Raw genomic sequence first — 23,269 nt, forward strand, 5'->3', positions numbered from 1 at the left:
CTACTCCATGTAAAAGCGTTCCGCCTCCATATCCGTCGCGTAGTTGCCGCGACATGTTACGCGTATGAGTATTTGGCCATGGGGGCGACCAACATTCAGGATGCAAAGCGTAAGTCCTTGGAAGAACCATACGATGAAGGCGGGAGGTAGTCGCGACCTGTTGCGTTCACATCTGCTAACTCGGAACCTACTGAGCACCTTCCGGCTGCAGCGCACTCGCAAGCCAACCTGGGAAAGAACCAAACACTCTGGAGCCTACATCGACGTTGGGTCACCTATTTTGCATGTTCTCATGTTGATGTAGGGTCCAGAGTGTTCGGCTTTTTGTCACAGTTTATACAAATCAACTTCGCATAGGCCTTATGCTAACGCTTGACAGTCCTGATCGAGTCCTCACGGGTAGTCGACCGAACGAGCGGTCTCAAAGACCTCATCCACATCCTCAAGCACAATCGCGGGAAGCCTAGTCTGGAGGCTCTTGGGAACAAATCATACCTGGCGCTATGCGAGACGCTTTTCCAGTGCCTACACGATGGGCGCACCGCCTTCTTCCACGGTAAGACCAAGGCGACGAAGGCTGGTTCTACTGCCGCCCTCCTTCCCCTCTCGGCATCGGCCCTGCGTCACGTCATTGCCTCGGGCGTGCGGACCATCAAGAGCTCTACGGTCGAGATGATAATAGACACGATAATTGAGGTGCTTCCCGCCACGACTGGTCTCGTTGAGCCGCTTCTGGAAGCCCTCCCAAAAACGCTGCGATCCCTCTTAGGGTACCAGCCCCACGTTGAGCGCCTGTCAAAGGAGTGCTGGGATGCTGCCGTCGATTTCTGCATCGAAACTCTGGCCGGCTTCTTCCAAGAGTCGCCCGCCGAAGGTGAGCCACAGAACAGCTGGAGCACTAATGTTTCAAGCCGCGCCCGCACTCCCCTTGAAGCCGACTTCACGTCCTCTAGAGCCTCTCCACGCTTGCCAGTGACCAAGACCAAGTCAACCCCTCCAGAGCACGTTCGCGCAACAGAAGACTTTGTCCATTGCCTGCATCATCTCGTCAAGGCTTCCAATGCGCCATTGCTAGACAAGGCTGACGCCGTTCTGGCTGTCTTGCTAAAGTTCTTGCAACAGAGGTCTACCCGTGGAAGTACGGGCGTGGCTGCCCTGGCCGCTGTCAACGCGGTCCTCGCACGCATCACGTTGCAATCTGTCGAGTTGACCAAGCGTACGGTGCAAACATTGCTCCCGCTCCTCAAGCTTATGTGGTCCGAGGCTATCCTACGAGATGAGATTATGATCAGTCTGATATACACTGAGGCACACATTGCGAGCCTTCTCACTGACCCAGATGACGAAACCACCAGCTCTGACCTGGAAGGCCTCGTTGAGACCATGTATGGCGACTACCGACGCAGGCAAGAAACTACCGCGCACCAATATCTTGAAGAGGATCATCTCTGTTTTCGACACTTGGGGCCTGCTCGCAATGAGACTCATCCCCTGAACACATGCGCATTCTCCATGGAGACTGAACATCAGCGATATGAAGGATTGTGGTCTACAGTATCCACCATTGCGCGGTTTTCATTTATGCTTGATGAGCGAAGGATGTCCATCGCCCACGACCGTAGCGACAGCGAAGAGAGCTTTAGCAAACGTGTTCGCATTACTCAATTATTCCCTGAATACCTTCGTCATGTGTCTGAGCCCAGATCGAATGCCAAGCGAGCAGCTCTACAGGTCGTTTCGTTCATGATTCAGGAAGGACCATTTGACGAAGAGGAACTTCAATCGCTGTTGGAGAAGCTCACTTCGTGTATCTCAGATGAGAACCCAGTACATTCAGTGTGGGCAATGATAGGTTTGGCAGGGTAGGCATATCATGACATTATACACAGCGGACGTAGCTGACGTTTGCGCAGAGCCGCGCTTCAACAAACAGCATCCCACTCAACCCTTCTTCCCTATTGGATCTCTGCATGGCAAAGCGCGTCTCGCGCAGTCACTTCCGTATCCATATCCCGCGCGGCATGTCATCTCATGGACGTTCTCCTACGACTGAACATCGTTCCCTTCTCAGCAGTGTCTGAGACTGTCCAGTCTCTGCTGTTGTCGATAGAACTAAGCGGACCGGCTTTACTCACGGAGAGCAGCTCGTCGCTACTCACCACCATTCTTCAGGAGCGAATCAAAGAAAACCCGACACATTTCAGTTCGACAGCTGAGCGGATCCTTAACTGGCTTCTCACTAAATGGACTCCCAGTAAGCGCTATCAAACTTTTCCTGGAGCTGAACTGACATCATACAGGTTTATGGTCTGAACGGACATACTCGGCATTGAATGCTCACCACTGCAACGCTCGTGATGTACTGCGCGTACTCTACACCTGCCTGGATGCACCCTACAGCCCGCCGGAGCCGGCCTCTTATCTGGTACTTGGACCTATCGGGCAAGCTCGTACGCAAATGGCGCGTTACAAAGACCTCGCACATTATCTCCTGCTTCTCCGACCTGTGAAAGATTTTGTAGCCAAGATCGAACAAGGACCGCGTCTCTCTTCCGATGAGCCCACAAGCGAACTCTCCTCCACACAACTTGGAAGCAGGATTCTTGATTTCTGCGTATCCGAGCTCGAACGAGCCCAGCACCGTTGGAAGGATATGGCTTCGTCAAACATACAAGGCATCACCTCGGATATGATGCGCATCGTCACAAATCTGTGCATCGTCGCGCCAGCTGTTGCAGCTCTGAGCGATCCTGACGACCGTCGTGTGCGTACTCTCCGATCGTCCGCAGCTGCACTGATCCAATCTTTTGCCGCTACCCTGGCTAAGCCTCAGATGGAACAATACAAAGTTGATGCAGTCCTCGATACCTGTGCAAAAGGTCTTCCTGATATCAGCTCTTCAAAGCGAGTGAGCTTAGGCGTATACGAGTTGATAGGCATCGACCAGCTGGCCCAGCATTTACCCCGGGCTCTCCAGCAACGCAAAGAGGTCAAGCAATCATTCTACGCGGATGAGGATGACTTCATGGACGTGGACGACGAGCCTGACTCACAGATGACTGCTGCAGCAACAGTTCCCGATAATGATGTACCTCGACATGATGTGCAGGCAGAAACCGATCTATCTGCTCTGCGTGCATGTTGTCTAGCACACTTGCAGTTTATTTCGTCTCTGGCCAAGCGTACTGAGCTAGAGCCTGGAGCAGTACCTCCGGATTTCGTCGATTACCTCGTCTCTCTCTCGGAGAACGACCTTATTCGTTCGCGTCAATTTCTTCGTTCGGTATGGAACAGCAACCTGAAGATATCCAGGAACGACTGCCTCAATCTCCTCGAACGGTTCAGCGAAGCTCTTATCGATCCTCGTGCTCGTGAATACAACACCTCCGAAGTCGCCAACGGTATGCTTGTCGAAGTTCTGATTGGAACTACACTCGTTTGGCTACCTGATGCAACCGATCGCGAGGCTCAAGATCTTTACGACAACGTAGAGGCCCTGTATGTCTATTACGTCAAAGAGATGGAGAAATTGAAAGGAGGAGTCAGGCGTTCAGCAAACTTGCAGACAACGATAGCAGTCTTTCTACATGGCCTACTGAAGCATCATCCCGATTTTGCGCAAAATCGCAAGGTTCCATCAGTACGGACTAGCCTTTTCGAGCTGCTGTCAACAGGCGAAATGACTGTCAAATATCACATCGCGGAGCACTTGCCAAGAATGTTCGAAGATTTCGTTCTCTCCGAACATGACAAGATTCTGCAAGATGTCGATAGCAGCTTGCCTGGAGATGACGAGGGTCTTGAGGGTATAGCGGTTCGGTTGCTCGTCCTATCGCGACTGGCATCCAAGTGGCATACGCTGCTGCGTCACAGCGTATATAGAATCTTCGCCACGGCAGGAACTATTGCAGGCGCCAGCTATCACGCCGAACGATGCATCTTGAATGTGGCGCAGTCAAGAGGTCTCGGTGATTCACAAAGCCTATTCCGGCTTTTTGCACCACAAGTCATCTTCACCTGGCTTGACCGAGGCCAAAAAGTCGGTCGTATCCCCTTCACTATCTTCGGTTACGCATCGCTCTCCGACCTTCTTCGCGACATTGAAGCCGAAGTGGTGGGCCAGGCCATAATGTTCGGGCGTAAAGATGAGGTGGAGTTTCTTGCTGATCATCTAGACATGTCAGCACAAGAGATGCTGTCGAGAAATATCGGTAAAGCTGCCGCATATACAATTGCCTGGGACACTTGCAGGGGCTCTGCCCGTAACAAAGCCGACTCCAGCTTCGGCAATTTGCTGAAGGACATGGTTGGCAGCGACAAATACTATGGCCTGGTGCAGAAGCATTTCCCTCAAGTCTTGGGCCACATGTTCCAAACCATCGATCATGAAGAACGTTTACCCAAGTCACTGGAGAAGAAACCAGCCTTCAATCCCGCCGCTGCAATTCTAGCCGAGATTGCCGAGATTGGCCAATCTGCACAAGGCCTCAATATAGGTATCGAGCCTTCGTTCTCCGCTTTCTATCTGCCTGATCAGCTGGAACGCTTGTGTAGGCGGACGGGCGATAGACCGGCTGGCTTCTGGTCTCCGAGCACATATACATATGTGATGCGCTCCCTGCTCGACCGTATACACCCTGCTCTCGGCTCGCTGTATGCCCGGTCAATGATCAGGAAGATTCGAGTCATAGTTGCGCTGGCTGGACCTGTAGCACATGAGGGGTACCCACTGCAGATGACGCTGCAGTCTTTGCGCCCTTTCCTCACCGATATGCAATGTGCTGAAGATACAGTTGGCATCATGCAGTATCTTTTTGAACACGGCGCTCAATATCTCCGTCAACAGCTCAGCTTCGTTACAGGTATCGGCCTTTCGATTCTCATCTCTCTTCGAGTATTCCTAGGCTCCTCTCAGGACAGCACCACCCAACAATCCCAACATCTAGCGACTATGAATGCAGCCAACAGATTCCATGCTTGGCTTACTGAGTATCTCAAGGCCCACGCGCAAGCAATCACTGGTGTAGAGCGCTCTTCCGCCATCAAAGCGTTCAAGCTCATCACCGCGACCGCTGCTCAAGTCAATGCCGAAGGCAACTCATTGCGAGGTAGTGAAGAGAGCAAGCTTCTTCTTGAGATACTGGACGACGCGAAGTCAGGACGCAAGTTATTGAACAAAACATCACGCGATGTCGCATTGGACTTGCTTTGCCAGAACTTTGAACCGGCTCCAAACGCCCGAGATGACGTCCTCGGCTTGGATCACGATGCTGCAGAGTATGCACCCCTAGTCTGGGAGTCGTGTCGCAGAAGCAAGGTCGGCGAAGGTTATTTGTTATGGACCGCACGGGTCCTGGGACGAGCATATAGCGCCTACGGAGAAGTGAAGCAGAGCTCTGCGCAGGCTCGGCCATGGGCATCGTCAGTGCTGACTTCCAAATCGGTTCCTGGAAAGTCATCACGAGAAGCTATTGTTAACGAGGTTATCGATTTATTCTACAGCGACGAACGAAATGAGGTCAGCCTTGCGGAGGATGCTGTACGACGCTTGATATCTCGATTGGTGCCTGATTCGCAGTACATGAGCGAGATGCATCGAGTTATTCCGGAGGCCATCGGTAAAGCCCTTGTGTACAAGCCTCCGGAGCCGGATACCACCCCGCACCCTGTGACGGATGGTCTTCGCGAAGCCGTCTCGCCTACACCGGTACAATCGGTATCTGACTGGATTAGAGACCTGACAATGGCACTATGCAGAGTTGCAATCGACGACCCCATCCTGGGGGCTCTTCCAGACTTGCTCCGCGGTATCAACCACATGGCGGAGAAGCTTCTGCCCTACATACTTCATCTCGTGCTACTTGACGAATATGAAGCGGAGCGCAATGTTCATGACATCGTATCGAAGGCGATGGCCACTTGGTTCCGCGATTGCAGCCCAGATACCATACCGCACGTCCGCATCCTTATCCAATCCATCCTCTACCTCCGAAGCCAACCAGTCCCTAAGGAGGTTACCAGAGTGGAGCGAGATAAATGGTTAGACGTCGACTATCTAGAGGCTTCACAAGCCGCGAACGACTGTGGCATGTTCAGGGCCGCGCTTTTGTTTGCGGAGACATCTTCTGGCCAGCCAATCATCATGAGCAGCACCAGGAGATCGTCTGTTAGGGTCGACCCTCCAAAAGTGCCGCTGCAGCTCCAGCTTTCTATCTACAAGAACCTCGATGAGCCTGATTCGTTCTACGGTGTCGATCGGGGTTCCAGTTTGTTGTCAGTGCTAGACCGTCTCGACTATGAGGGTGACGGAGTAAAGAGTCTGCTCTTTCGTGGCGCTCGTCTAGACAGTCAAATGCGCCGGCGCAACGAGTTTGAAGCGGTAGACTCCCGAGGAACGCTCAAATCTCTCATCATGTTGAACATGAACAGCCTTACGCACTCGTTACTCTCCAACGACCAGTTCCGCGATGCTGGAGACGACGTCGTTGATAGTACGCTGCATACTGCGCGCAAACTGGGCCAGTGGGATATCAAAGCGCCGGAAGTAAACCATACAGAGGCAAGCACCTTGTTCAAAGCCTTTCAAGGACTGCATTTTGCGAAGAGCGCTACAGAGGCTCAAGAGAACTTCGACCGCCAACTACAGGTGACGATGAACTTCCTCTGCGGAAAAGACACCTCATCGATATCAATGAAGACTCGCTTGCGCACGCTAGGGGCGCTCACAGAGGCAGACGAAGTGATTACAGCTGAACGTTCGGAGCATTTGCTAGATATTTGGGATCGCATGAAGGCTCGAGAGAAGTGGATGCGGGCTGGCGAGTAAGTATCGCTCAACCTTTCCAAGACCGTACACTTACCATCACTAGATTCAATGACGTGCGCCAGCTACTATCATGTCGTGAGACGCTTTTCAACGTGCTCGGTACAAATGCTGCTCTCGTTGACTCGCTACACACCCGGACTGCGACTGTGCGAGGCATGGAGGTAGAGGCTCTAGTTTCATCGTCCAGTCTCTGCAGGAAGCATGGAGCACTCCAAGAGTCGCTCGCAAGTGTGACCTACCTCTCCGATATCGTACCGGAGTGCAAGGCTATAGGTCTTGACATTGAAGCCACAGCCCAGCATGAGGTAGCGAATGTGCTGTGGGAACAAGGTGAAACCGAGATCTCAATAAGGATGCGTCAGCATCTAATCGACAACGCCGATTTCGACTCGCAGAACGTTGATCTCAGTTTGCCAGTGTTGCTTGCTCGACTGGTAAGAATACCGAATGGCTGCATGCATCTCTCAACTAACAATACCAGGGACATCATCTTGCTGAAGCTCGCCTCGCCAAGCCAGATGCAATCATGAAAGACTACCTAGAACCTGCCATTCGTGAGCTCAAAGGCCAGAAAGAGGGCTTGGGCCCAGGCCAAGTCTTCCACGAGTTTGCCCTATTCTGCGACAAGCAACTCCAAAGTCCTGAAGCGGCGGAAGACATGAATCGTATCAAGACTGTGATGGACCGAAAGTTGCAAGAGTACCATGACTTCGCGAAGCTCTCGAAGACCGACAAGAGTAAAGGGATGCGCGAGACTTACCACCGAAACGCTCGTCGCGCGAAGACTTGGTACGACCTCGACAATGCGGAATATGAGAGGATGCGCAAGGGCCGCGAGCAATTCCTTCGCCAGTGTCTTGAAAACTATCTCTTGTCTCTTCTGGCCAGCGACGAATACAATCACGACGCGCTTCGTGTGTTTTCCTTGTGGCTGGAATATTCCGATACGCCTCTGGCAAATCAAGCTGTCAAGGCATATCTGAAGGATGTACCGAGCGGGAAGTTCGCCTTGCTGATGAATCAGCTATCCTCACGACTACAAGCCGAAGAGAACGACTTTCAACACCTGTTGATGGAGCTGGTCTTCCGTATATGCGTTGACCACCCATACCATGGTAAGTCAATTCCCAGTACCACCCCATCCAAAGGAAAAACCGCACACCCTGGAGCCTACATCGAGATGAAACCATGCAAAGTAGGGGGCTCAACGTCAACGTCGGCTCTAGGGTGTTCAGCTTTTCCCTTGTATAAAGTGGTACGGACTAATGTGAGATGTTTCACTGACTTCGTACACCAGGAATGCATCAGATCTTCGCGATTCAGATGAAGGTCGCCGCCACCTCTAGGGAAGATGTCGTTCGAGCCAAGGATGAATCTGCGAAGTCCCGCCAGAAAGCCGCGGGCGGCCTTGCGACGGCGCTTAGTACTGACAAGAGGGGTCGATCGTACTGGAGCTCGATCTTCCAGTCGAACGAGGTCTATCATCATCTTGCCATGTTCAAGGGCGAGAAGGAGAGTACTCAGCAAGGTCGTGAGTTACCCCTTGATAGGTACAAGGAGTCACGAGATTTGGTGAACAGGGTGCCGAAACTCAACGTACCCCCGGCTACTCTTCAAATTGAAGTTCGGCCGAACATGAATTACAGTGATTTGCCGAAGATCGCAGGCTTCAAGTCGACCATGACGATAGCGAACGGACTCAGTGCGCCAAAGGTCATCACTGCTAAGGGCACCGATGGCAAACCGTACAAGCAACTGTTCAAATCCGGAAACGACGACCTACGCCAGGACGCAATCATGGAGCAAGTGTTCGATCAAGTATCGCGACTACTGAAGAACCACACCGCAACGCGTATTCGCAATCTCGGCATCCGCACATACAAAGTTCTACCACTCTCAACACGTTCTGGCCTTATGGAGTTTGTGCAGAACACAATTCCGCTACATCTCTGGGTCATGCCAGCCCACGAAAAGTACTACCCAAGCGACTACAAGCCTGAGAAATGTCGCAAGGAGATTGGCGCATGCCAACAGGATTCCCTCACCACGCGCGTCAAAGTATGGCAGAAGATTGCGGACAACTTCCACCCCGTGATGCGCTACTTCTTACTTGAGCGCTTCGAAGACCCAGACGAGTGGTTTGAACGGCGCCTGGCATATACGCGCTCAACAGCCGCTATCTCTATCCTCGGACACGTCCTCGGTCTCGGCGATCGGCATTGTCACAACATCCTCCTCGATGAGAAGTCTGGTGAGGTAGTACATATCGATCTTGGTGTGAGTTTCGAAGCTGGTCGCGTCCTGCCAGTACCAGAAGTCGTGCCATTCCGACTAACACGCGATTTGGTCGACGGCATGGGATACACAAAGACGGAAGGTGTCTTCCGCCGTTGCTGCGAATTCACTATGGACACACTGCGTGAGGAACGAGAGTCCATCATGACCCTCCTCAATGTCCTGCGATACGATCCTCTAGTCAACTGGAGCGTCACACCCACCAAAGCGAAGCGCATGCAGGAAGCCAACCAAGAAACGGGCGCAAACGGTACTGCGCGCTCGACTACCGTTGCGCCGGGAGGTACACCCGCGCCATCGGGTCAGTCGGCGGCCGAAGAGGCAGCAGCGGTCGCGCAGGAAGACAACAAAAAGAGGGAGAAGGAGGAACAGGCTGGCGAAGCGGGACGGGCGCTTAGCGTCGTGGAGAAAAAGTTGAGCAAAACGCTTAGTACCAAGGCCACGGTGAATGAGCTCATACAGCAAGCTACCGATGAGCGGAATTTGGCGGTGCTGTACATGGGATGGGCGAGTTACGCATAGGCGAGGCGTCTACATGGCCTCTGTGGAGGAGTGTATTAAATATTTTAAGATCATGTAGTCGTCATGCATGAATTCTTTGACGGTTCCATCTCATACAAGAGAAACCCTAAACAGGCGTGCAGACTACCTTGATATGAACACAGACAAAGGAGGTGACCTGACGTTGATGTAGGCTCCAGAGTGTTCAGCTTATCACTAGGTTGACGTGGTTTTAAGATGTGACCCCTGTGTAGCCTGCAGCAGCGCAGATGGGCGCGTCGTTGCTGACGTCTCGCGGCGTCTCCATCCTCCAAGACACCAAAACCGCATGCACCCCAGGTCGCTTCGTCGCGCATAAATTTCAATTTTGTGGTCATGTAGAGAATCTCTGCTTTAACAGTTTCTTGCATGCAGACGATACTGAAATGCGTTGATGCCGCGGAGCCAATTTTCTTGCTCTTTGGGTGGTGCTTCTGAACTGCAAACTGGCTGCTGTCTTGCAACACCACACCAGGTGCAACGGCGCAGCATGAAGGTGTGTAATCGGACGCAGTGTCATACAATCAAAAAGATGGTGTTCTCCATTACTTATGAGCTATCAATGTGTGCCAAATACTGCCAATGAGTGATTGAGAGGAAAGGCTACAGCAAGGCTGCACCTCCCAAACAGGCACATTCCGAGAGGGCGTGGATTGCTGAGGCATACCCCGATTGCCCCGGCTGCGTCGACTGGCCCGCGGACGGCGTCTTACCTGCGTCTGATCGATGAAGAAGCATTTGCTACATGCAGTGTGGAAGCATGCTACACATTTCAATGCTGCGATTTGCGGGCACACATTGCGCGAGCCCAGGAGATCGCAACTGTGCAGACGCTCTTAACAACAGCGTTGTTCCCACGCGCAGAGAGCATCAGCAAAGATTCCCACATCAAATGATCAAACAGCTCGCCCAGCAACGCGTCCCAAACAAGCAGTTTGAAGGAAGGGTATCGATCGCAGCCAAGCCATGCGCACAGCGACACTTCGCTGTCACAGGGATGAAGACTTCAGCCCCCTGCAGACAGACCCAGTCGTAGACGTAATGACTCCCAACTAGGTAACTTTGTTTTAGGTGTTAATCGCAGTAAGAGGCTAGAGTAGTATCTTCCTAGAAAGTGCTATCTACCTAAACTAATTAATTAGAGTACTACGCTACTACTATTTTACTTACTTTATCTTTTTTTTTTTTTTATACGCTTAGCTTATAAGCTAAGTAAAATATACTTTACTTCTTTATAAAGCTTTTCTTAACTTAGTAGTATAAATATTAAACTAATTATATAAGTATTAGTAGCTATTATTATAATAGTAAAATACTATTAAATTACTTTAAAGTAATATATTTTAATAAAAGTAAAAAACTTAATATTAGTATTAAAGCTTATATAACTATATAAATATATAGCTAAAGTTTTAGTAATAGTATAGTATTACTTTTTAAGTATATAATTAAAGCTAATTATATTTATATATTTAATAATAAGCTAAGTATACTTAGTATTTTACTAGTAGTTTTTAAAAACTTTATTAATTTAAGTATTAAAGTAGCTTATCTAACTAAAAATACTTTAAGTAATTATAGTATAAAGTATAATAGTAGTAGCTTAATATATATAGCTTAAAGTAAATAAATAAAAAATTATTACTAAAAAAGTAAAATTTTATATTTAACTATTTTTAAAGTAGTAGTATTTTTACTTAAAGTATATAATATTAAACTTATAGTTTAGATAATACTATAGTTACTATTACTAAGACTAAAAATATTAAGCTAGTTATACTTTAGATATTAGTTAGAAGGCTATATTAATGTTTAAAAAGTTATTGCAGTTATACTAATTAGCTGGATCTACAGCTAGAGTGTAGTGGGTTAGTGATCTGCGGATAGTGCGCGGCTAGGATCGGTCGGGTAAAGAGCGCTTTTCGCGCGTCATGCACAGAGGACTGTAGGACACAGCACGTGAGACGTCTCGTTCAAGTAAGTTTTGAGAAGGTGTTGATGGTGGCAAACTGTTCACGATAGTTCTGTGAGGTTCTGATTATCCATGGTTACACAAGGATGACAAGTTGCTCACGGTTCAAGATGGCATCGACAGCGAAGTTGTGCCATGAGTTCAGAGCCCGCAAAGGACGTCGCTTTTGTGAACGGAACCACATATTGTTTCGATTGAGGCAAGATCTGGAGAGCTGTAGGTTGTAGCACACAGCTTGTTCGCATTGCGCAATTCGATGCCGCCTTGAATATTGAGCCGCTCAATTGGTGGAACACATGGCAGATCCCAGTTCTGGCAGCTTTGCAGAAAGACTGTGGATTACAGCGTAGTTCGCCAGCGTCAGATCGTCCCTGTTTATTACAGGAACTCTGGGTTTGCTGTTAAAAGCGGCTGACCTTCGGATCTCGCATTATGTTCACAAGTGGTAGGGTTGTGGGCGATTACTCCTGACGCTCCTCATGCTGTTCAGTCTAAAAAAGCATGGTAATAGACAATACAGATCAACGTCTTCTCATTGCCTGGGTCTACAATCTTGGGGAAGCTGCATTTGAATCGTCTCCAGAACAGTTCTGGGGGTGTGGGACCGATTGTGACTGAGGATGAATACAGTGATCCATGGACATTCCAGGGTGGCAGCTGCCCTCCGAACAGAAGCACCAATCGCTAAAGTCAATGACGAGGGCTATCCACCCATCCTTCCACTTCAGGCAGGTTTACAGCAGCTGTAGATTGCGGCCAAGCCTTCGTTCGCGAAAGATTGCTTTCAGATGCCATCGGATTTGATTGGCCCACCACAAGCCTCAAGTCCGAGACAGGCAGGTTTGATTCTCACCGTCGAATGCTGAAGCAGCTTCAGCGATTTTTCGCTTTCACAGGATAACCTAGCTGATTGGCCTGCCACAAGCGTGACGTCCGAGAGAGGCAAGTTTGAAACAGCCATCGAAGGCTCAAAGCGATTTTTCGCTTTCGTCGACAGCATTCGATGGCATGTTTCCTAGCGTTATGTCCTGAAGAGGCAACTTCGTGTCTACTGTCGAATCGCTCAAGCGATTCTTTGCTTTGAGAAGATGAGCGGCTTGATTGGTCTACCACAGTATCGTGTCCGAGACGGGCAAGTTTCAAACAGCCATCGAAGGCACAGCGATACTTTGCTTTCACAGAGACCACTGACCCACTGGCTAGATGGGCCCATGAATCCTAGCGTAAGTCCGAGACGGGCAGGTTTATGCTTACCGTCGAACGCTTCAGCGATTCTTCGCTGTGAGAGAATTGCCCATCTGATTGGATGGGCCACTGAAGGCGTCATGTCCGAGAGGGGCAACTTTACAACTGCTGTCGAAGCCACAGCGATTCTTTGCTTTCGCTGTGCCTTAGCGTCAGTCAGTACTCCTCTTCTAGGCAGGTTTTGGAACAGGTGTCGATGGCGGCAAGAAGCCACCGCGAAACATCGCTGTTGCTGCGTTTGCACCTGGCACAAACTGATAGAGCTCCAGCAACACTATACTGGCAGCGAGGCATCACGAACAATGAATTTAACCTTAGAAATGTGGCTTTACTCCACATTGCGCTGTCCAGCCGTCGATTGAGGATGCTGTGGAATTTGCTGCTGGGAAAGAAGCACTGCCTACCTTCCAGCCCCCGACTGCAAGTGTCGCTTGCGAGCAGCCAGTGAACGGCAACGAGTTCACGCCGATTACCTACAGAGGTAACCTTGCTATCTTGCCGTTGATTAATGTCATGCACGGGTACGGCGTATGCCCTGGCCCCGCGTCCAAGATCCTGCTGTGCCCCTCACCCGCGGATCCCGCCGCCCCACCACACAAAGAATTTCGACCAAGTTTCCGGCCACCGAATCTTCCGATGCCATTGAACGCAGAGCATCTCACACGTTGTGTGACGATATATTCCATGTTTTTTTCAGTGTTTCCATCAACAACCAGTACAACTGGCCTAATGGCCCAATGGCAAGGCGCTTGACTACGATTCAGTTCGATATCAAGAGATTCCAGGTTGTAAGTATTCACTCAGAAGAGCCCAATTCGAATTCCGACGCTGACCGTTCAAAAAGCGACCCCTGGTTAGGTCACATTGTTTCTTTTTGAAGTTGTTCAGCAATGAACAAGTCTCAAGGAGATTGGACTTTTCTTTTTTTGCTCCACTGCATCATCACATATCTTTTGCGTGCCTTTAGGTCTCCTGCACCTCTCCTATATTGCTTGCAACTCTTTCAGGCCTCTTAGATCGCTTGCTAATAAAAGCGTTGTAATAAGTAGAATACTTCTATCGGTTGTACCATAACCACAGTCGCACGTTCTTCGCATCATACATAGCCCACGTATACACAAGAGCACAGTTGTACAACATAACTCCCCGGCAAATGCAACCCTTAAGGCAAGAAAGGGGAACTGTCATGCAGGCGACTAAGAGAAGAGCTGCCGTACTAGACTTTCAAGCACGCTGACTTCATTCTGCCATATGGTTCTCGTCATCTCCTGTTACGTCCTACTCACAACAGTCATAAAAGTCTTGAAGACGGCGGTAGGCTATTCACAACCCTGTCGACGAAAGACCTTACGCCTACGGCTGCAAAAGTGAAGAATAGAATACGGAGCTAAGGACGCAGCAACCCGCGACATAAAAATGCAGTAAAGTCTACTTACATTCCACACCCATATACATTACACGCTATTTCATCCACCGTCATCGTAGAAAACAGCGGATACCTCCTGGGCATCGCATGAACAGAACAAATTTCGAGTAGAATGACAATGTCGGTACGAAGGGCAGACCTAGAGTTAGCCAATACAGAGTCAATGGGTACCCGCAATATGGGAAAGGGCAAGACTAATGCGCCTCATCAGACGAAGACGGGGACGTGGGCAGTTCGCTTCAATACCTTGATTCCCCGACTGTCCTTGTAAGATGGCACACGCAGCTCGTGTCGCACGTCCATCTTACGCCTCCGCCCACCGCACACGACCAACAGCCTCGTTGGAGCAGAACTGATGCTCTTCTTCGATGCTGTGGGCAAGACGGTGGGAGATGCGAGGGACTGGGTACACCCCCCGCGCGGGTATGGAGCTTGCGTGTCTCTCTTTCTGAAGTCGAGATACAGAGTCTCATCCAGTCTATCTAGCTCAACTACACTTTCTGTCACTACATTGTAGCGAAAATGCCAGGTCGCGCATACAGCACATGTCACATGCACTAGATTGCTTGCACTGATTGTATATTTGATGTTTTGAATTGTTTAGATATGTACTTGTGCTGTTGATGTGTATATATGCCTCGAAGCGAATGCGGTAAACATGCCGAATCAAATGTGTGACTGTGAAGTCATGCAATCTAAATCGCGAACACGCGATACGACACGATACGATCAGATACGATGCCACGCGATGCGGATATACCAATATGCTACGCGACGCTGAAAACGCACACAGACCCATTGACTATCAAAAAGAAAAGAGAGAAATTCTTGCGGTCAGCGCTTGACCGTCGTATGCTCCCATCGCGCAAACGCCGGTACCCATGCCCCATGCATCGAACAATCGCGGAAAGAAAAGATCTGACGTGAAAAAAAGGAAATGGTTAATCTGGCAAATGCCGCGAGGCTCCGCTAATATGCGCATGACAATATAGAGAAGAAAACGAACGGAAAGAAAAAAAAAATCAACTCATAGCCGCCTCGGAAATGTCTCGTAGGCCTTCGGGCAAGCCATTTGCTCGATACAAACATGTAACACGAATGTGCCGGGTCGTGTACCCCCACCGTGTCGCGAGTCGAACCTGGCGGACGGGCGTCTATCGGCGAGACCCGGCATTGCGGATGCCGGGTGGGGACGGGACTTGCGAAAGTGGCATCGTGAGAAAGGTCCCCAGCTTTTGCGCAAGCGAGTTATCGTGACGGGGACAGGTCATTCACCGGACGGAAGGTGGAGTATGGGCGACCGTTGCGCAGCGGAAAGAGGCGACGCCTGTGTGCATGCGACGTGTGACGTCTTGCTCCGCAACCGTGTGTCGTGTGAGTGTGGAAAGCAGGTCACGGGTCCCGACGAACCACCGAGACGTGCGTATCGCCGAGCGACCTCGCGCGGCCAACCTTCCCATGACTGACTTGACTCCTTGGTCGAGAAACTTGCTTTGACGATGTCTCGCGACCAGAAATATCCACGACACGTGCGACCCCATGTCGCGAGTATCCGCAGCCAGATCCAACGGTGCGGGCTGTGACGTTGTCCTATACCAAGACCAGGAATTCTGCTCGATTGGCGGCTCCACTAGAATCCGCGAGCGAGCGCGCGCTATGCCAAGGCAGGTGATGCGATCCTCGGAGACTCTGAATCCGGGATCGTCGAGCTTGACAGGGCTGCATGTCGCGTCTGCCAATGACCAAGGATCGAATTCCTGCCTGTGCATTTGCGATGCGCTACGTGGGTGGAGCTCGACACGACATGCTTGCATGCATGCATGCGACATGCTCGTGTCGTGCTCGTGGTGAACGTGTCGAGGGTACCGTACCGAGTGCTGCGTGCATGCCCAACCCAGCCTGTTGACGCAACAGGACGGCCTGATGAAATTGCTAGCCGTAGCGCATTCACGCAGCGTAAACGGGAGTCCATCTAAGCGGCACACCGCTTGCGCCGTGAAGGGAAGGTGCTTTGCTAGACCCAGGCTTTCTTGGCGGCAACCAAATACGCGCCTTGCCGACGGCCTTTGTGTCGAGCTTGCCCACACGGCGCATGTTCATTTCGAGCACGATGACACGTAGAAAGTCGCTATTCTCGCGTGGCTCGCGCTGCCGGACGGTAGGTGCGTCGGTTGACAGGACGCGACCTGCTTCGGAAAAGGGATCCGTGGAGCGACTCCGGCGCGACTTTTGTGATCGCCCTCGGCGTTCGTATGTCTGCATTTGGATCATCGGCGCGTGGGGTTCGGCGTCGGCATCGAGGGTAAGAGAGTCGTGTAAATGCATTGACAACTCAGTCGGTGAGATTGGTGAGGGCTGTGGGTTGAGGTATCGTCGCAATTCGGGTGATGGCAGGCCTTCGACGTGCTTCGGTCGCATCTCGCTTGTGTAGTTGGGTGCCAACAGCGACCGAGTAAGGAAGTCATCCGGCGGAACGCTGGGAGCTGTGAAGTTGGAGAAGGACTTGGCGGCTGACTTGAGTGCTTGGAGTGATGCAGTCAGGTTTGACTTGAATGACCTAAATCGTTCGTTTGAAGGCACGGGAGTGACAGTCTCGTTGATGTCTGTCGCAATAATGTCCTCGCATTCGTCCGGTCCAAAATGGAGCAGGGGATGGTCCAAGACGCAGTCCTCCTTTGGTGGTGAAGAGACAATCTTCTCCCTGCGCTCTGGCAGTGACTTTCTTCCCAAGGAATCTGGTGTACTGAGATTGTCCCAATGCGACGCGAACGACGGGTCTTCGTAGTCCAGGGAAGGCGGTAGGGTGGATATTGAGTCGCTCGAGATGGACCTAGACGTCAGGAAAGAGCCCTTCTCTTGCTCCATGCTCAAAACGCTGCTGTACTCATCGTCCGACTCGTCCACGCGACCAAGAAGCAGGTCCATGGGCGAGCCGACCATTGAGGGTGGAGTGTCAGAATCGTCCTGCTTCCACTCCTGTATCAACTCGTCCATGGATATCCTCCGTTCGGTAGTAGTGCGTGGTCGTCGGCGGGTGGGCATCTTGGGGATAGCGGTAACGGCCAGCAAGGCTGCAACGGCCGGTGGTAGGGCTTTCGCATCGTGGCTCTGTGAATTGCGAGACGGTCTGCCTCCATTGTGTCCCCTCATTCTCACAGTCTGTGTTGAAGTTGCCGACTTGATGGGGGTTCGAGGAGGAATAACGACGGGCTGAGACATGGTTGTAGCCTCGGTATGTGAGAGGGACCCGTTCTTATTCATAGATTGCGTGTTGGTTCCCACAGTGACTGGCATGACACTTCTCGGAGAGGGACTGGATCGCGTTCGCGTGCCCATCTTTTCAGGCCTGGAGCGGGAGGTGCGTGAGGATGGCGGAGACGAGTGCTGGAGGTAGGGAAAGGACCTTGGCGAGTACATCATTATCGTCGGCTTGGGCCCTGAAGGCGTTTTCCCCGTGACTAACAGCTGGGACGATCCAGGTACGGCTGGTGCTGGCTAGGCTGGATGTGACGTGCGGCCGTCGGATTTCTTTACGTTATTGCTGGTTGGCGATTGGACGGGTCTGCAAGGGCAGGTCGCGGGCGACATGAGACTACAGGGTTTACGTGTGCCGAAGATCGCCGACGCACTGCTCTGCTTTCGCACACGAGGGTAGGCAAAGTCAAAAAAGGCGAGGATGCTATGAAGAAGTAAATACTATGGTGGTGGACTCGAGGCGGTTCTTCGGTGGTGATAAGGGAGGATGACGACGTTGGGGTCTCAGGGTTATCGGGCGGCGATAAGTAATAAGGGCAGCGTGGGAGGTCTCCTGTCGGCAGCCTCCCTATCAAGACAAGACACCAAAAGCACACACCCAGGCCAGCTCGCATCCAGGCACGTTTCTCGGACCAGATACTGGCGGCTGAGGATAAGACTGCGTGGCCTTCTGCCAGCGCCACGCCCACTGCTGCGCTGATCACGCTTCACACGAGCATACCAGCTCTCAGCCCCGGTCGGTCCCGCATGCACAACACTCGAGCAGTCGTGATCGCCTTCGGGCATCCCCTGATTGGCCCTAGCCGCCACCTCCGCCTCCGTCAGCCCTGTCGCGTCCTCGCCCCACGCCGGCCGTCTTCTGGAAGCCATCCTTTTACAGAGAAACCAGCACGTTGCGCGCCATCACATGAGACGTTGGGTCTCATAACCTACACAATCACCGGCTTAGCATTCACTCAAAATCCACACTAGCGCACCCCGTCATCATGACTCCTTCACCCGCACCTCCCATCTGCTAGGCATCTACGATGACTGTAACGTGGCTTGCAGCTAGGAGTCTGTATGCACGCAGCGCTCCCCGCGGCAAGACGGTCGCATGCCTGCCTGCCTTCCGGTCACGGTTGGCTTGTGTGGAATCGCTCCGGGCCTGTCAGATGTGCTATCCTTATCTCTGTGCCAATATCTCGCTACCTGCCTCTAATTCCATCTAACCACATCCACCATGTGTCGTGCAGCCCGGCGCCGTCTCGCACGCTAGGCCGCGGATTCCTGCGGGGTGCATGCCCGCTGCCCTCCACTGTCGAGGCAAAAAAGCATGGTGGATGTGGAGTGGAGAGAAAGTCTATTCCCACTGTGCCACTCTACACACTTCCCATACCGGCCCTTTTCTGGACACCAACTTCGTCATTGTCGTCATGTCGTGGCCTTGGTGAGTAGTTCACGGTAGGTAGAACGAAAGGCACGTGTCCTTGTGAGAATTTAGTTCGAGATTGAGGCTCCCCAACGGCCTTGCATAATAGAGCTCTGTCACGGTAACTGCACCTGCTGCTTCGAGCTTAAGGGATCTCTTGTGCGAAAGAGGAAGGAACGGAGTGACCTTCTATCGTGTACCCAAGCTTCCCGTGATCGTCTCTTGGCCCTCGGCACCGACCCGCCATCGTGCGCTCGCATTGTTTCATGTCAATCATCTTTACTCGCACAGGAAGGCACGAGTTGGTGGTTGCTTGCCGCCTACGTGACCGCCTTTCGCTAATCAAGGCATTGGATACATGAGTGTGTATTCGTCTACGCGTAGTATGTAATAAAGTTGATGGTATATTACTTCTGTGTAGGCGTCCAATGCATCACAAATTTCGGCATCCTCGTGCATCAGTCACGGCATAGTCGCACAAGTTTTTGCAATGTTCTGGATTCTGTTCAATCGTAATAGTACACGTCTCCTCGCCAACACACAGATCTGCCTTCCACTCACAGAGAGGATGCCTTACGCACACTTCTCTCGCTTCATCCTCGCACAAGGGAAATTTGAACATGCAAAACGCGCAAACGAGACACAAGCAAGGTAGCGCATGGCGCGCTATCCAGATATACGCTTCCGAGGTCGCCAACGCCGGATGATCCACCACCCTACCGCTGAAAAAGAAGCAAGTGATGTGAAGAAATAAAAGAGCCACCTGGGCAGGTACATGCTGCGTTACCCAAAACAGGCGCCGCACCGGTCGCATTGCGGGAAGTGACATGCAGCGCACTACCCTGTCGAACGTACTCTAAGTACGTGGCATAGCGTGGCGATTATCCCAGCCCGCTTGTGCGTGCCGTTGCGGCAGCGAGGATGAGTCGACAAGAAGAGAAAATTTTCAGGGTCCAGTAACGCCGAGCCGCAAAGTATGCACACACGAATTAAGGAAGAGCAATTAACAGGGCTCGGTGAGCCGGAAAGTGATGAACGGCCGTGGCGGTATAAGCGTCGTGGAGCATGAAAGCCATGCAGTCGTGTCGACATGAGAAGAAAGTGTCCAAGTGGATAGGGTACTTTACTCAGTACCCGTCGCCGTCAGTTGTCCAGCCCGCTTCTGAGCCTTCGATCACGCGTACCATGCGACCGTCCTGCTCGGTTAACAGTTCGCCCGTGTCGACGCTCCGTATACCGCGGACCTTCTTGCCTTGGATTCTACCCGGGCTGGCGACATGGCCGCCCTCGGGTGTGTAGCGCTTCATCTGCCGCCGGTAGGCGTGGAAGTCGACTTCTTCCTCCGGTACCTCGTCGGACTGTTCACTAAACGTTTCCCAGTTCTCGGAGCCGGATTGCATGGTCATGCCTGTAGCGGCTGTGCCTGTGGACGAGGTTTGTGATATTTGTCGACTGCTAGCGGATGATAGTGATGGCGGTGGGTATGTGGGTGTGTAGCCTCCTCGCATGGTACGTCCCATGAAGGATCGGTCGTCGTAGGGGTCCTCTGGTTGTACGTTGCGCACGATGCTCTCACTGCGGTCTCCACGGTTGAACTCGAAGCGGTTCATCGGTGTCTCCATTGGTGCTGGCTCTGGAGGGACGAACAGATCCTTCATACGTGGGGGAGGAGCCATAGGTGGCGCCATCTTGCGCATCGTGGCCGAATCTTCTCGTGAGAGTTGTGGTCGCTTCTCAGGTGAGCTCCTGCCGTTTGTTGTACCATTCAGTCCCGCACGAGAAGGAATCTTGGAAGGACTCTTTTGGGCCGATGCCGACACCGAAGCACCAAAGTTGGGGCCCACTGATTGCGCGAAAGTGCTACGAGACATGCTTGCTGCGGATACACTCTGGCCAAAGTTCGATACGGGGGTCTTTGATCGGCTGGGTGGCGCACCACGAACTGTTCCGGCGCGGCTAGGCGCTGCTGAGGCTCTGCCAACCGTGGCTGGCTTGGTAGGCATACCGCTGTTCGAGGGTGTCTTTGCGCGAGGTGGTGGGGCTGCCTTTTGCGCGGCTGCGTATAGTTCGTCGAGGTATCGGTTGCCGTGGACAAGGAAAGGACGTCCGTATTCGTCTTCCCAGCTCTCGAGGGTGACTCTGAGATCCTATGACGTGTTAGCTCAGTTCCTGCTCCTTGACTAAGGTGACTTACTGTTTCAATCTTGGGCAGCTCCTTTGCAATGCGCTTTCGCATCTTCTCTTCGCGCAGGAGCTTGCCTGGGTCGCGCCTCTCGCCCTTGTTGCCGCGCGCCATCAGGCGGGTCGCGTCCTGACTCGATTGTGCAAGCTCATCGCGTTCTTGAATCAGCTCGCGGTGGCGATCGATCTTTTGAAGTATAGGTAGCCGTTGCTCCTTGAGCGCTTCGAGACGTGCGATTTCGGATTCGTGGGCGGCGAGTAGAGCGTCACTGCAGACGTCGGAGAAGGCGGGCGTGAAGTCGAGCATCTCTTCTTCGGAGAAGTAAAGAGCGTCCCATAGTTCCTGGAGTTGAACGCGCGCCTCCTCGACGAACAAGTGTAGGTTCTGGCGCTTGAGCTCGTTCAACCTGGCCAGCTCATCCTCGTACTCGTTGATGATGCGCAGGCCACATCCACGGTTGCTGGTGAGGAATTGCTTGCGCTCGCGCTCCTCAATGCCCAGGCGGTCCCAGAGTTCCTCGATGGTTGTGCGCAGCTGCCCTAACCGTCGTTCGCGACCGCGCTTCTCCTCGACAAGTCGCTCCTTCTTCGCGTTCAATTGCGCGAGATCGTCCTTGTGCAGGCCGAGTTGTTCAGGCGCGTCGCGATGACATTGCACGATCGCGCTGTCCGTTTGCGCTTGTGGTGTGCCGAGTTCTGCCCAAAGCTGGATGATCTCCTGGCAGATGACCTGGACTGTGTTTAGGCGCTTTGTGTATTCCTCGTATACGCGTGTGAATTCGTTGTCGAGCTTGGTGACGTAGGAGGGCGAGATGTCGAAAGAGGGCGAGACTTTCGCGTTGGGCGCGGTGGGCGGGAGTTTGACCTGCACGAAGGACGATTCGAGATGCGACGCATACGATTCCAGGGCTTCGGCCAGTTTCCTGACCTGCTCGAAGCGCTCCTTGTGCATCTTGCTGACCGAGTTGTATCGCTCCTTCAGGCCCTGGAGGCAGCGCGTCAAGGGGAAGGTGATGGCCCGGTCGTCCTGGTCGTCATAGTTGGGGTTGGGCTTGTTGTCATCGAGCGAAGCCTCCATCTGGCGGATAGTCTTGAGCAGGCGATGCGCCTCTTCTGTCATCTCATGCTTCTCGCTGGTGACCTGTCGCAATTGATTGTGGAGCGTCTCGGACAGAGCAGAGAACAACTACACAAGTCAGCAATCGCGCGCGCATACACTTCGTCTATCCTCACCTCTGCTTCGCGTGATTCGCGCTCATGGCTGGGGACGCCAATGTCGTCGAACAAGCCGTGCAGCTGGCCGATGATGGTGGTGACCTGCTGGGCGAGGTAGCTCGTGTCCATGGTGGCTGCAGACCCGCCAGCGAGATGCGAGGCTCAAACGCGCATGCAATGTGACCGCGTCCAGTGGGGCGGAGAAACTTTGCGCGAGCAATGGGATGCGGTGTGATGAGTCCTGACTCTGACGTGGTAGTGGATAGTAGTGGGGAAGCGAGATGCAAGCGGTCGCAAGAGGCCGAGCAGGAGGAGAAGGCGTAAAACGAGGGAATGGCTCAAACAGCACTCTTCTTGTATGCCAGGCCGGTGCAAGGAAGCAATGCTCGAGATGTGTATACACAAGACGCAAGTGATGCAATGCTGGGGATGGGCCGCAGATCAGAGTCAAGCGGGTGGTCATAGTGGTTTGCGCGACACTATTTTGGAACAATGCGCCAAGGATGCCGTTGGCACAGCGACGTCCCGGGCGCGTCCATGTAGCGCGCCATCACGAGAACGCCTCGTTTCACACGATCGCCCTCCGCCACTCAGACGCGCGGGGTAGGCGGTACAGCATGGATGGTGCTGGTAATCTGCATGTCAACATGACCGGTATTTGCTACATTCCCAGCTGGCTATACCCGTGCTATATGCTGACCTGGACTACTCGACACTTGTTGCCTCGTTGCCTGGCCGCCTGGTCGCTTTTAGACTTTGACAGGACACCACTACCCTGGAGAAACATGTCCAATGCTCGACGAATAACCATCCGGCTTACTGTACTGAGCCTGTGTCCAACATGCCATCGTGAAGGATTTCTGTTGGTGAAGGACTCTGGTCGTAGTGGGCCGATGGTTCCCT

The 23,269-nt window shown here is 52.4% G+C and overlaps 3 protein-coding genes and 1 non-coding gene across 4 annotated transcripts; 2 read left to right on the forward strand and 2 right to left on the reverse strand.

The window, feature by feature from the left end:
- Positions 1-78: 78 nt before the first annotated feature.
- On the forward strand, positions 79-9,643 carry J4E79_009554 (uncharacterized protein; the record flags this gene model as incomplete). The annotated part of the gene is made up of 7 exons (XM_049358399.1): positions 79-109; positions 380-1,862; positions 1,914-2,254; positions 2,301-6,822; positions 6,870-7,260; positions 7,308-7,941; positions 8,124-9,643. 7 exons carry the CDS (start codon positions 79-81, stop codon positions 9,641-9,643), a joined length of 8,922 nt encoding a protein of 2,973 aa, XP_049207254.1.
- A 3,958-nt stretch (positions 9,644-13,601) lies between these two features.
- On the forward strand, positions 13,602-13,740 carry J4E79_009555. The gene has a single exon. It is a non-coding gene; the product is annotated as a tRNA-Arg (tRNA).
- Positions 13,741-16,251: 2,511 nt separating this feature from the next.
- J4E79_009556 (uncharacterized protein) lies at positions 16,252-17,724 on the reverse strand (the record flags this gene model as incomplete). The annotated part of the gene is made up of 1 exon (XM_049358400.1): positions 16,252-17,724. The coding sequence occupies one exon, from the start codon at positions 17,722-17,724 to the stop codon at positions 16,252-16,254; it is 1,473 nt and encodes a 490-aa protein (XP_049207255.1).
- A 2,373-nt stretch (positions 17,725-20,097) lies between these two features.
- Positions 20,098-22,495, reverse strand: J4E79_009557 (uncharacterized protein; the record flags this gene model as incomplete). The annotated part of the gene is made up of 3 exons (XM_049358401.1): positions 20,098-21,117; positions 21,165-22,337; positions 22,385-22,495. The coding sequence occupies 3 exons, from the start codon at positions 22,493-22,495 to the stop codon at positions 20,098-20,100; spliced, it is 2,304 nt and encodes a 767-aa protein (XP_049207256.1).
- Positions 22,496-23,269: the final 774 nt, after the last annotated feature.

The sequence above is a fragment of the Alternaria viburni genome, assembly GCF_023758015.1.
Source record: "Alternaria viburni strain BMP 2772 chromosome Unknown scaffold_25, whole genome shotgun sequence".
Classification (NCBI taxonomy): Eukaryota; Fungi; Ascomycota; class Dothideomycetes; order Pleosporales; family Pleosporaceae; genus Alternaria; species Alternaria viburni.